The sequence below is a fragment of the Carica papaya genome, chromosome 6, assembly GCF_054855325.1.
Source record: "Carica papaya isolate Zhongbai chromosome 6, ASM5485532v1, whole genome shotgun sequence".
NCBI classification, from domain to species: Eukaryota; Viridiplantae; Streptophyta; class Magnoliopsida; order Brassicales; family Caricaceae; genus Carica; species Carica papaya.
In genome coordinates, this window is record NC_142314.1 from 36281440 (window position 1) to 36295250 (window position 13811).

At 33.0% G+C, this 13811-nt stretch overlaps 3 protein-coding genes across 3 annotated transcripts; all 3 read right to left on the reverse strand.

Moving 5' to 3' along the window:
- Window positions 1–55: 55 nt before the first annotated feature.
- On the reverse strand, window positions 56–3088 carry LOC110809652 (SEC-C motif protein). Its single transcript, XM_088221860.1, has 5 exons — window positions 2746–3088; window positions 2414–2562; window positions 1495–1656; window positions 617–732; window positions 56–215 (listed from the first exon to the last, which is right to left on the reverse strand). The coding sequence occupies exons 1-5, from the start codon at window positions 2984–2986 to the stop codon at window positions 188–190; spliced, it is 696 nt and encodes a 231-aa protein (XP_088077986.1). The 5' UTR covers window positions 2987–3088; the 3' UTR covers window positions 56–187.
- Window positions 3089–4521: 1433 nt separating this feature from the next.
- LOC110809371 (S-adenosyl-L-methionine-dependent methyltransferases superfamily protein) lies at window positions 4522–6431 on the reverse strand. The gene is made up of 2 exons (XM_088221859.1): window positions 5978–6431; window positions 4522–5402 (listed from the first exon to the last, which is right to left on the reverse strand). Exons 1-2 carry the CDS (start codon window positions 6310–6312, stop codon window positions 4748–4750), a joined length of 990 nt encoding a protein of 329 aa, XP_088077985.1. The 5' UTR covers window positions 6313–6431; the 3' UTR covers window positions 4522–4747.
- Window positions 6432–7298: 867 nt separating this feature from the next.
- On the reverse strand, window positions 7299–11592 carry LOC110809365 (P-loop containing nucleoside triphosphate hydrolases superfamily protein). Its single transcript, XM_088221861.1, has 10 exons — window positions 10576–11592; window positions 10384–10467; window positions 9959–10120; window positions 9768–9874; window positions 9486–9670; window positions 9219–9383; window positions 8913–9131; window positions 8776–8813; window positions 8254–8381; window positions 7299–8180 (listed from the first exon to the last, which is right to left on the reverse strand). The coding sequence occupies exons 1-10, from the start codon at window positions 10721–10723 to the stop codon at window positions 7566–7568; spliced, it is 1851 nt and encodes a 616-aa protein (XP_088077987.1). The 5' UTR covers window positions 10724–11592; the 3' UTR covers window positions 7299–7565.
- Between the last annotated feature and the right edge of the window lie 2219 nt (window positions 11593–13811).

The following is a 13811-nucleotide window of genomic DNA, read 5'->3' on the forward strand; positions in this document are numbered from 1 at the left end:
GGCAAAATACTACTTTAAGGAAAATCTAAGGAGATTAACCCTGAGAGATATTATTTGAGACTGCACCTTGATATCTACCATGTTGAGGATCAATCTCATTTTTGAATACAGATGTAGTATCCTCTACTATGGTAGCTTCTTGAGCCTTTGAATCCTTGGTCGATAACACCTCTAATATGGTAGCTTCTTAATTCTTTGAATCCTTGCCACAGCACCTTTAAAACAAGCATGGAAAGACAATTAGAATTAAAAGGAAAATAACAGACACGATAAAAAGATCTCTTCGTTTTCTAGATATCATCACTACACGGGGGAAAAGAGTTCCCATAATATTATGATTTGCAACCCACTTGAGGTAGGAGAAGACAGCTATTAAAAACGAACCAAGCATGTAGAGTGAGCATGGATCATAATGTGAATTAAAATGCATATGTTAGAAAGGATAAGGAACAGGAAGGAGGAAATGAGTTTAAAATAAATAAGATGGCAGATATAAATCCAGTTGATTTCCTTGTCAATTTAAGGCATGATGTAAGGAAATAATGTCTTCCGTGAGCTTATGCAATGTACTCCACAAGATTCCCATACTATGCAGCAAATTAGGCCATAAACATACCATTTATATCTTTTTTTAGAACCACATGGACAAAGTGCATTCCGGCTGATCTGTCCACTCTTAGCCAAGTTAGACCTAGCAACATCGAGTGGTGATGACCCCATCAATTTTTGCACCTACAAAACAAAAATCAAAATCAATAGTTCCATGTCCAGCGAAAACAGTATACAGACACTAAATTTTTTTATCGAGGAATATCATAGATTACTAAAATGAAAATCTTTTTTTTTCCATCAACTGAGGAAGAAACCAAAAATACAATTTTATCAACTGATTTATGTTTATAAACAATCAAGATAGTGAAAGAAAATAAAACTATAATATAATCCAACAAACCAAGCCATCCTAGAAGTAAAAACCCTTTTGCCATCTTATTCGGTGAACGGCTAGACAATGCAGAACCAATTTTATTTTTTACGGAAGCACAAATTCCTGATCGACTACTTCAAGTTGTTCAGCTTATTTATGTTCATTAGAACAGTGAAGATCCTCAAAAAAAAAACAACTTTATGTATTCAGATACCTATTTTCATAAAAGGACCATCCTTGTCTGTCCTGCAATTCTGAAAACATTCACATGCTAACCTAGAAAGAATTAATCTAGTTGTGGCTCATTAGGGTGATTTAAGTTGCAAAACATCCACGTAATCAGTTCAATAATCTCTTCCACAGGCATGCAAGCATGTCCTCAAAATGTGATGGGATATTAAATTGATTAATCAAAGAGTATCTTCATCATAATTAAACTACTCAAAAAAAGGGATCAGAAAAAGAGTACACTATCAGTAACTTTAGTTATCCGGTATTATTAGTCTACCTTGGAGCCCATTATATTTGTCCAAGATAATAACTAAAATAATGACACTGATGGTAGGTACCTCTGCCAGACTCTTTGGAAGTGGTTTCCCTTCTTCTTTTAACTTTGCTATCTTCTTTTGTGCCTCCTTAGCCCACGTGAACTTTGCAAGCGCATTCTCAACATCAGCTATCGTACAATTACATTGCTTTGCAGCTTCTTGCTTTTGACTTGTTTGGAGATTCTACAGACCTAAAATCACAATCAAGACGTTGATCTAGACAAAATTCACAAACCACTGGGAGAAAAACATTTTGGATATTCCAACAGGCTACTCTATTAAGCAACATGCTTTCATATGCATTTGGACTCGACCACTTGTTAAGACACAGTCTCCTTCAGCTTGAAATAGATTTGCAGTAACTATAATTTGTATGACATTCTGGTAGGAATTCCCTGAAGCTGAAATCTCCCAGCACCAGATGTAAACTTAGAATAAATTTTCCTTGACAGTATTCATAACAAATTAAATTTACAGAAAAAAAAAACAGTAGAATTCATTTGCAGACCTAAGTTGGAAATGAACTAGATATTTAGAGACAAAAGCTGGAAATGCTCCTTATATTCTAGTTTGCATATTCTCCAAATATAGTGAATTTAATTAAAAAAAAGAACTTAAAATCTTATGATTTATTTCAAACATAAATATTCATTTTCAAATAAAGTCACTGCCCGATGCATTTACATATAAGATGGAAGTAAATTGTTCATTTTCTTCCAAACATTACCAAAATTAAGATATTGAAAGTGATACCTCTATAGACACTCAGCAATGGAATTTAAATACTTATCCAGGAGTAAAACACCAATTGTAATGCCAACACAATGTACAGACATTACATTAATGGCAACATAGAACATAAACATTTCCACAGCCAAAGACCCAAAAGAAAGAGCGGAAAATAAATTTTTAGAGTAAGAAATAAACAAAACAAACAGACCTCTCCAGTAGGATCACAACCCCCGAGATAACGAATTATGGCTTCCTGTTTCTCAAATGCATCAGCAAATGTGGCCTGGCTGCTTCGACCCACCATATATTGCTTAAAAGTCCCCAACTTCCTTGCATTCTTCAACTCATCAGCAAACCCTAAACCAGTTATAACCATAACAAGAACATTACGGTCTAACCATTTCATTTCATTTCCAGCATACACTATATACATACATATATATTTATATATATGCAGTACACAAACATAAAGACTAATTATCTGAAATCGGTTTGAAGGGAAGGTGATGAACTGGATGGAAGGTAACGATAGGAACTTACTGAGGAGAGTGAATGATTCGGCACTGAATTTGGATTCATCCGGGGAGGTTTTCTTCCCCGTGAATACTCCTTTGATCGTGTCCATCCATGAGAACTGAAGCGACGTTGTGGAAGAGATCGAGCGGTTCGGTGTCCGAGTTAGGGGAGCGTTGACGTAACGGTAGCCTGAGGAGGTACAAAAGATGGAGGAAGATCTAGGTTTTTGCTTGTAAATTTTGCTTAAAATTCTGGGCGAAAACATTGTTCTTCTTTTCGATTAATGAAGTTCTACAGGCTACACTCCTCCTCCTCCCCTGTCTCTCTAGGGTTTTTGATCGCGGCGAGAAGTTTCAGAACATGTAGTTTTTGAGTTTACATTGATTAAAACGCAACGTTTTGGTGGCGTCAACACGTGGCAACTTTATAATAATCGAACGGCTAATAGAGAACAACATGAGATACCCAATTGTACCCAGCCACACCAAAGCTTTACTTCTTTATTTAATTTTTTTAAATAATCAATATGCAAATAAAAAATTATTATTTTTTAAAGTCAATTATTAAATTAAATTTTTAAATTTTTATTAATTTCTAATATTTTTTATTATAATCTATTTTTTAATTTATTCTATTTGTTTCAATTTTCTATTTTCTAATACAAATAGGTATAATGATTATGTCACATTTGAATATTTCAGAAAAAATAATTTTAACTAATTATTAAATTAATTAATTAATTAATTAAAATAATTATTTTAAAATATTTAAATATAATATAATCATTCTACAATTTTTTAATTAAAAATAGAAATAACTTGAATATTTAAAATAAATAGAAAATACTAAAAACTAAATTATAATGAAAAAAACATTTGCCCATTTTTAATATTAATTACTGAATTTGATATATATATATATATGTGTATACATACACATATATATATATATATATCACTTGAATTCTGAATATATTATACTCATGTAAAATATATATTTAAATTGCTTTAAAATGTAATATAAAAACCAAAAGACTAGTGCAAGATACTCTTTATCTCAATCAACAAAGAAGACTAAGTTCTTAGATTCTTTTCTTGGACTCAAAAGATTTTCACTAATAAAAATCCAAACTTGGTAATAATGATTCTATCTTATTCACATTCAAAAGCAAATTTGTACAAATCATCTACTTCCTGTTATGTTTGAATACTGTTAGTTCAAGATCATGTTAAATAAATTCGAAAGTAATTCGAATCTTACCAATCTCGTATTACAGTATCGAATTCTGCCGAAAACTGTAATACCACACAGCAAGAAACGTTAAAACACACTAATTAGATCGCGTTCGATTCTTATAATTAGTACTCCGAAAGGAAAATGCTAAAAATAGCCAAAAATCGACTCAAAAATACACTTCAAGCCTAGGAAGAAATAGAAAAGAAACCTATGGCGATGAAGTGAACACAGCATCAATGATAAATTACTGCTGCAAAGGTAGACAAAACATGATTGCAGCTATGTAAGAAAAGAAAGCAGAATCAAGATCAGCTGCCATACAAAATCTGGGTAACATACAAAACCACAAACACAATCAGAAGAGTTCTTGCCATGCGACCATTCAGAGAGCATCGACAAATTGGCAACAAAATCGTCAATTCACTTTACATATTCATATTCTACAACAAGTTCAAATTCAAACAGCCATCTTGAATGTGATAGATACAACTAAGTTAAAGCTTGATTCCGAGGCAATAGTTACATTTCTGTATTTCTAAATGAATACAGCAAAGGCCCGTGCCCTGCAAACCAAATGGTCCGCTGAGGTAAAGACTGGCGTGATTTCCCAACTCTGTTTCAAGTTCATCTTTCAACAGGAAAGTGATAGTCCATTGAAAAATAGTGAGGAATGGAGACTAACACATTTAGAGCACAGTGGTTACTGCTAGCTTTGTGACAGAAACAGAGTTGCAAAGAATTTTGATCAAGAAGAAGATTTGAGTCAAGAAGAAGACTTGAGTTCTCTATTCTATGCTCTGGACCTCCTAAACTCGAACCAAATTTCATAATGATTGAACAATAAGCTATCATGTGTATGCTTTCCAATATATTCGAGGCCTAAACTCGTAAGCCTCTTAGTGCACTCCTCTCCTCCCAGACGGGAACAGAACTTAATATTGTGTGAAACAAATATTCGTCCAGTATATGGTTTCAACTTATTTGCTAACCTTTCTAGCCCAACCCACACAAGCTTATCAGGCATATGGAGGAAAACAGCACTTGCATATATCAAATCATACGCTACTTCTGAACCAAACTGGCTAAAATCCATATCATCACCTTTCACTATTCGAGGACGCTTGTGTAGTAGACCTTGGGAAGGAAGCTCGTATCTTAATGCCGCCATTAGAGAAAGCTCATCCCTCTCAAGACAATGGAAGTGTTCAGGATTGAGGTAACGAATAAAATGCAATCCAACACGGAGTGTGCCACACCCAATCTCAAGAACACGCGAATTGGGTCTTAATTGGGTAGACTCTGCCAGGAACTCAAACACATCTCTCCCACCAGCCCAGGGCTCACCATAGTTACTATGGTGCTCTTCGACAAGAAGCTCACCAGGGCATGGGAGGGCTGTATGGTTGTTTGATTCGGGTCCTTCATAGTGTGATATGCCCTTGAACCTGGAAATCATCCAAACATTAACCACAATCAGAATCTTTCACCCACCAAGTGGTAAATCATTCCCCATACAAACTTAAATTCCATCTAAAAATTTCCAGCCAGAGAAATTACATTATAAGATAAGGGAAGGGAACATAATGGTAGAAGTTACAGGGAAACAGCTCATACAAGCAAAACCTAGGTTCCCAACTATGAAAAAATCTAACACTTTCTAATCTCTTTTTATCTCTCTCATACAAATAAATGAACAGTTTCCGGCTTTAATTGCTGTCTTCATCGTCTTCTCAAACAATAACTAAAACTCAAATTTCAGCATTTATGGTGCTTATCATTATATCATACTCCTGGATATAGATATAGATACCTATATAAGTAGTAGCACAAATCTACAGTGCAGTTAACTAATCAAATTAAACAACAAGCACAATTTTCCAAGCTCTTAATCTACAATTTGCAACACCAAAATCCATAAAGAAAATAATTGTCCCGAAAACAAAAACACGTTCGACTGATCTATATATATGTAAAAGGAGAGACAGAGAGAGAGAGAGAGAGAGAGAGAGAGAGATGGTACTGGTTCAGATCCTGGAGTTGCTGAGCCCTAGTGCGAGGATTAATGCCCTTGCGGAGGACATTCTCCTGCATGTGCAGACCATTCAATCGGATCTGATCTTGAATCCACTGGATATCCTCCTTCGACGGCGAAATTTTTTCAACGAAACTTCCAGAACCGCTCGCATCACCGCCGGCAGGGACCGGAACGGCGACATTTTGGGGAGGAGGAGGACAATCGCATGTAGATAGCGAAGACAATAGAAAGAACAAGAAAATGGCTGCTGCTGAAACTGAGAGTACCAAGACCGGTACCGTTATCACTATCCCCTTCTGTAATGACGATGAGACCGCCATGCTTATGCAGCTGTGCCTCTCCGATTTTTGCTTGTGCCTGTGAGTTTAGCGCCCACGATTTTCTGTGCTGGATCAGGATCCATACGGTGTCGTTTTGAGATTGTTTTGTCTTTTCCTTTCCGCTCAAGTTCCCGTTGACTCCTGACGGTGTGATCAATGTCGTTGAGAATGTCGTTTTGGGAGATGATTTCAAGCAAAACGGTGTCGGTTATATCTGTCGGCTAAAGATGAATGGGCCCGTGAGCCCAACCAAAAAACAAAACCTTTGCTAATTTTAATTTTTTTTTTTTTTACTTGAGGAAATATAATTTTCGTAATTAAAAATTTTAAATTTTATTAGGTAATTTTATTTTAAATTTTATTAATTATACAAGTTTTTTTTTATCACATGTAAGTCAAAAATTTCATAATTTTTTTTAAATAAATCTTTCTTTATAAAAAAAAAAAATTTAATTAAATAATATCTCATTCTGACCAAAAAAATTATTAATATTATAGATAAAAATTTAGTTATATAGAGTCTATCCATAAACTTATAATTCGAAAATTATGTTAATATATATTTTATAGTCAAAAAATTATATTAATGTATAAAATAATTGTTATCTCACAAATAAAAATTTTTTTAAAAAAAATTATTTGTAAAAAAAAAAATACTACCTTCACCTTTTTATTTAAATGTGTGAGTTCAAATTTAGATATCTAATTAAAAAAAATATAAAAATATAAAAAATATTTTTTTTTAAGTAAATTTATATATTAATTAATTAGATATCACACATATATCAATTATTATAATATAATATAAATAATTTTTAAATAAATAAAAATACAGTACAACTCGAATAATTATTTAATTAAAAGATAATTCGTAAGAGAAATATATTTTAAGTGTAAAAAAATTTGTATTTAATTACTCCATAAACATACACAATTTAAACTTAGAAAATAAAAAGGAAACATACATATATATATATATAATGTAGTTAAGAGAGACCAAAATTCTTTCACATATGATATAGTTCTAAACAATGTTACAAGCACCTCAACCCACTCCATGATACAACATTAACAGTCATGTTAACAGTACTTAAACCCTAAACACACCACTCCAAATCAATGTGTAAATTATAATGTAATGAGAAATTCATACAAATGTATAAAACTTGATACCCCCAACCCTGTAAAAGAAGAAAAACCGAAAGTTTTTCGAAACCAGAGATGATCATCAAACAAGAACCTTTTTTTCGATGTTAGATAAAATCGGACATTCTTCTTCTATGTCGAGAAAGAGTAACTCTCAAGTTTGGATCCGATGAAGTGACCATTTTGCTACTTGACAAGGAGCTCGTCTTCAAAGCCGTCCCATTGAATTTCGGGATCTCAACAGGGTGGATAGTACTTGTGTGCATGAACCGTGATTTCTTGTTTGAACTTTGTACAAGAGCTCGAAAACGATTGTCTGAGAAGCTAACAGACTGAGAAGTTGAAAACTGCATTGAACTTCTTGTACTTGATCTCAAACTTGTTGTCCTTCCACCAACCTCTTTTTCTGAAGCACTTTGCCTTTGTCTACTGGCAACAGTAGAAGTCATAAACCGAGGGAGAGAGCTATAAATATTGCGTTTAACGCCTTTTTCTGACACTTGAGACATGTTATTACTAACTTGTTTTAAATCTTCTGGAGTCTTGGGGTTACTATCGTTTTCATTTTCGGGATGATAAGTTGTTGACAAAATCTTTTTGCTTTCAGTTAAAATGAATTCAGCTTTCTGGAGTTGGTTAACGATTTTCTGGCATTCTTCTTCAGCTTCTCTCATTTCCTCTTCAAATTCTGCAATCTGTTTCTCTTTTTGCCTCTTTAGCTCCTGAAATATCAACTTTTAACAGTCATGGAAATATGTACTAATTGAAGTTCATGAATATAATCAAAAGCATTACCTCTGTTAGCTCTCTATTGCACTCGACTGCTCTTGCTCGTTTGGTAAAATTCAGCGAACATATAGTCTCCCCAATGTCTCCTTCAGATGGACTTATGTGCACAAGCATCAAAACTTTTGATCTACTACCTAAAGATATTGGAGATTTTAGGATTCTTATCAAAACTTACAAGATAAGCAGCAAATGAAGCAGTATAACATCTCACACATACATATACATATATATATATACAGATCAAAAGAAATTCCCCTTGTTGTATAGTTAAGTCTTCAAATGTTAGAAATTTCAAGGGTAATTGCTACACTCGATCATGTTCGAAACCAATCTAAAAATTGAACAGAATTCATTTGTAAATTCAGTGATCTTTCATTTCAATTTGAGATTAACTTTTACTATCTTATAAACGATATTCACCATCTTCAAGTCGATCTAAGTGCAATTTACAAATGAATTATATGTAATTTATGAATCGGGTCCGAACATGGTATTACTTTAAAAAGACAAATGTCTAGTGTTATATACCTAGGGAATCCTTGAGGATTTGAGTAAGCTTGCTATTTCTGCAACCAAAGAAGCAAAAGTTGATCTTTAGCGAGATGAGTAGGAAAGAAGCGAAGCATCAACAGTGCAATTCTGACAGCAAGCAACACAGAACTTGCCTGTAAGGCACATGACCCTTTTTCTTTCTTAGAGTTGCAATAACATCTCCTAAAGCAGAAAGAGACAGATTTATGGCCCGTCCCTCATCGAGTGTTTGTCCGGTTGCTCCTGTTTTCAGTAATCTTTCGCTTCCTCCGAGATCAACCATCCAGAGTTTGCTAGCTCGTGGTCTAGAATCCGGAGTATTCCCATTTCGAGAAATGGTGATCCTCGTTAAACTAGATATATGAAACTAAACAGATAATGTAACTATCTTTGCCAAATAAACTTGTCAAGAACAAATAAAACTCAGATCGAAAACCCACCAGTGTGACCTGCTAGATGCCTCATTTACATTAGTCCATGAGGTGGACCGCGTCTTTCTTCCCTTGTTGTAGCACCATTTCGCTTTTGCAAGATCCGGGATTTCAATTTCTGTCAGACCCTCGATTTCTACACATCCCTTTGAATCTGTTTGAATGCTCAGATTGCTGTAGGTTGAGTCAGCCAAAAGGACAATACACAATTAGCAATGCTTTATAAAGCTATATGTCAGAAAAACATTGGATTTATAATGATTCTTGGATAATTACCATTTTGATACAACTTCATATGCTCTAAGTGCTGATCTTGGAGCAAGTAGATCTTTCAAATTCCCCTTATAAACCTCCAAAATACTCATTGAAAATGTTAAAGAACATGACTTATCCAAAGATTGTTGACGAAATAGCTCTTCAAGAACTCGAGGAACAATACCCGGCTGCTCATTTGTGCCATCCTGTATCATCATCCCATCCATCATTTATCGAAGACAAGTAATGAAATTTATAACAATCATTGCAAGAATATCACTGATGAAAATTTCAATAGCTAACCATTGTAAAGGTCTTGCCAGTGCCAGTTTGCCCATATGCCAAAATACATGCATTGTGGCCATCAAGTGCAGATCTAATAATTGGCTCAACCTCGACGAAAACATCTTCTGCAGAGTTTTCCAGCAAGATAATGAATAAGTTCTTTTAGCACCTCATCAAATTAGGAAGTGCAGATAAAATTTGCTACTTACCTTGATTTACAGCTTGGTGAAACACCTTATCAAATTCAAAAACCTTCTTGTTTCCCGCAGTCTTAACCACGATATTCTCTGATCCAATGGAGATAGGTTCAAGAATCTTTTTTTTTTCTGTCAAGATGAAGGGTCTAACTCTACAAAACACTCGAATACCGCCTGAAAATCAAAACCAAGCTCCTTCACACAATCATAAATTAAAGAGCAACTATTACATGTTTCGGCACCTCGGACAAGGTGGAAGGAAGATCACATAATTATATGATTCCTTTCGAATTGTTTATATAACATTGTGGAACAAAAGTTAAATTTACAAATGAGGTTTATGAGATTTTCAAACCCGAAATTGCTATTTGAGCAACTTAAAATTTTTCAACAAAGACAAAGAAAACTCTTATTATAAACCATAATACTCAAACTACCTTTGATGTCTATTATCTTATTCAAGGCTTTCTTTCTATTCTCATCAAATGACCTCAGCTTTAGCTTTAACTGCAAGATTTCTCCTACAAAAACAATATAAAATCAGATCAAAAACCCATTATACAGTTATCTCCAATGCTTAAACCAAACCAAAAATATCATATTCTTGAAGCTGATAGCCAAAATCTCACCTTGAAGATTGGATATTGACTGCTCCAGCTGGCTTTTTTCATGCTCTGGCACCACACTCACATCTGTGTAAATGGTTAGGGCTGGTTGTGAGTCCATCACCTCAGAAAATGATGGAAACCCATCAAGAAAAACAGGGTTTGATCCCATTTAAAGATGAACTTATATACCCTTTTACATTATCTTAACAGAGAAACTGAAAATTGAAATCTCCCTTCTATAGAAATTGAAATTTTCCCAGGTGAGGGAAGTGAACCTAATAAACCCTTTTAAAGAAAAATGCAAGGTTGGTACAAAAAAGCACTTTTTAACCTCTAAACCCAAAATAAAAAAATAAAAAAATAAAAAGAAGAAGCAGATTGCTTAGTTTACAGTTGTATAATAGAAGCCATTAAATGCTAAAAAGGACTACAGTTAAAGCTTCAGCAAATGAAATTAATAGCTCAGATTCTTAATAAGAACACCAGTCAGTGAAGGCCAGTAGCAATTTCAGATCTGCTTTCACTAAAAAACTGCAGCCACGGAGTAAACAAACAGTAAAATCTGGAGCTTTTTGAGCTTCAACCAACAGATAAAAGTGAAAACCTCAAGATGAAATGAAGAACGAGCAAAGACACTTCACTGAAAACCATCACAAAATAGGAAAGGTTAAACATTTAGGAAGAACAAGTAGCAGTAGACAAGATCAAGCAAGCTGAAAGAAAATCAAAGCAGAAAACTTTGGTCTGAATCAAGGAAAAAAAAAAACCCAGAAAAGAAAAGGAATATTAGCCTTGAAGTCAACAGATTGAGTAGCAGAAATTCAAAGATCAGGGAGATTTTTGGCAAAACCCAGAAAGAAAAATCATTCGGGTAGGTGTGAAATTTTCAATGATTGAGTACTCTTTACACCCTGATTATGAGATGAAGCTTTTTTTTTTCTTGGTACAGTTGAATGTCACTGTTATATAATACTGTAAGAATCTTTGGATGGTTAGGTGTGGTTCAGATCTCAAAACGAACTGTTTAAAGTTTGAGTTTTTTTTTTTTTTTTTCTGTTTCCTTTTTCTTTTACAGAGAAGGAGCGTGAGGAGCGGACTCAACGGAGGGGCAAAAGTGGAATCAAAATGGAGATTTTTTTATAAAAAAAATTTCTTAAAAATAGTATTATTAAATTTGTGATAGTGGAAAAATTAAATAATTTATATATATATATATATATATATATATTTTTTCATTTTTTAAAATATAAATTCACATATTTTGTTGACTAACAAATAAATACATACTAATTATAATATAATTTTTATCAAACACATATAAAAAAAATACACATTTCGATTTAGACGTATAATTTTCTTATAAATAAAAAAAAATCAATTACCCAATTACGAAATAATTAATTATATATATTATTGTTAGTTAAAAAGTTTACATTATATAAAAATAAAAATTTAATTATTTAATCCAATTAGAAAATTAAAATAATTATTTGCACGAAAATAGTGTCCTCATGCTCAAGTAATTTTATAATGTATTTTATTAGTGATTATCTAAATAATTAATTATCCAAAATTACTTAATCCTAATTGGACAATTTAGGTTTGACCAAATTGAAAAATAATAGAGATCAATACAAATTAATTGAAATACAAAATATGGATTAATTTTGTAATAAAAACTCAAGAACCCTCCTACCAAATTAAGAATACCAATAATTGATAATTAAATTACGATAAAACTAACTTTAAAAATTTAGAATAAACATGACGAAAGTATATAAAAAAATTTGTAAAGATCCAAAATCTTAAAGGAAATGAATTTATAATTTAAATGCAGAAGCGATTGATAAAGTTATTATTTACATTCTTTACATGATAATTTAGAATGTCTAATAGAGTTATGAAAATATCCCTTCTAAAATACAAATGGTAATTAAAAACGTAAAAAAAAAAAACGAATAAATAAATATTCTATGACAACCTTCACTATCACTTGAAAGGAGTCCAGGTGGTAAACTACTTACAACTCTCTTACTGATCGAAATCTGGATATTGGTCTTTTTGATCTGAAATTGTTAATTAAAATGTGAGTTACATTAGTGCAGTAAGAATATTACACTAAACACATATACGAAAATTTGAATATTAGTAAAAATTATAGAATAACTAATGAAACTCTTAATTTGAGTAAATTTATTTAATATAAAAAAAAACTGTTAAATTACGTACTTATGCAACGGGTTTTCTCAAAAATAATTTATAAATACTCATACTCATATCAATTTTTATTTTCACGTATATAACGACCCCAGAAACTCCAAATGAGATAAATTATAAATTTAGTACGGAAGAAAAATAAATAGTCAGGATTCACATTCCTTACACAAAAAAGTTCATATTACCAAATAAGGTTACCTTTTAAAAGAAATAACGAAAAATTAAATAAATAAACGAAAAATAAACAACTAAGCATTCTACTCGCAACCCTCTTGTGGATCGGGTTCTGGATCCTGATCCTCTTAATCTGAAATAATTAATAAAATAATGAATTACACTATGTAACGATCTCGGAAATTTAAAATGAAATATGTGTATTAAAAATGTCAAATGCGGAAGCGAAGTCAAAATTTCGATTAACATCCCTTACACTAAAACAAAAAACGTGCTCAAAATATAAAAGATCAAACTAACTAAAAGAGAAACTCGAAAGTAAAAGCTATGAATATGACTATGGAGTCTTTAGGCGTCCCCTTCGTCGTCTTCCTGCGGAACAGGCTCGGGAACAATGTCTTCCTGATCTGAAATGATTAAATAAGGAATGAGCTACACTAGCCCAGTAAAGACATCACGATATCTCACCGTCACAGAGGTAAAGGTGGGTAGAAAACACAAAAAGACCAATGGAGCATAATTTACAACAAATCATTTTATCAATAATAAAACTTTTACCATCCACTTACCTCGGTGAAATTCATAAAACAATATACGAAAGCAATAACATTATCATCATCATGAAATCATATAAACTATATAACATAATACTTATCACGTCTTTTGTAATTCAATCATTACACAACACGTTTTTCCTTTTTTACCAGCCTACTAGTATCCGTGGGGATCCATAGGGGTCCCGCTACCCTTGAACCTTTAACATTTACAACCTGATTCCAGGGCCGTCCCCATACCCCGTCCGGTATGGGCGCCAAAACACATAAGGTCTCCATACCCCATCCGGTATGAGAGACCACAATCCCGGT

What these genes read in the sequence shown, in the direction of transcription:
- LOC110809652 (XM_088221860.1), bottom strand. Translation starts at nt 2,986, where the DNA reads ATGTTTTCGCCCAGAATTTTAAGCAAAATTTACAAGCAAAAACCTAGA. An exon ending in CGAATCATTCACTCTCCTCA is followed by an intron (nt 2,563 to 2,745) that starts GTAAGTTCCTAT and finishes TAACTGGTTTAG; the next exon opens with GGTTTGCTGATGAGTTGAAG. An exon ending in TCTAAAAAAAGATATAAATG is followed by an intron (nt 216 to 616) that starts GTATGTTTATGG and finishes CTTGTTTTAAAG; the next exon opens with GTGCTGTGGCAAGGATTCAA.
- LOC110809371 (XM_088221859.1), bottom strand. Translation starts at nt 6,312, where the DNA reads ATGGCGGTCTCATCGTCATTACAGAAGGGGATAGTGATAACGGTACCG. An exon ending in CAACTCCAGGATCTGAACCA is followed by an intron (nt 5,403 to 5,977) that starts GTACCATCTCTC and finishes GATGATTTCCAG; the next exon opens with GTTCAAGGGCATATCACACT.
- LOC110809365 (XM_088221861.1), bottom strand. Translation starts at nt 10,723, where the DNA reads ATGGGATCAAACCCTGTTTTTCTTGATGGGTTTCCATCATTTTCTGAG. An exon ending in TATGAAGTTGTATCAAAATG is followed by an intron (nt 9,384 to 9,485) that starts GTAATTATCCAA and finishes CTCAACCTACAG; the next exon opens with CAATCTGAGCATTCAAACAG. An exon ending in GCATCTAGCAGGTCACACTG is followed by an intron (nt 9,132 to 9,218) that starts GTGGGTTTTCGA and finishes TCATATATCTAG; the next exon opens with TTTAACGAGGATCACCATTT.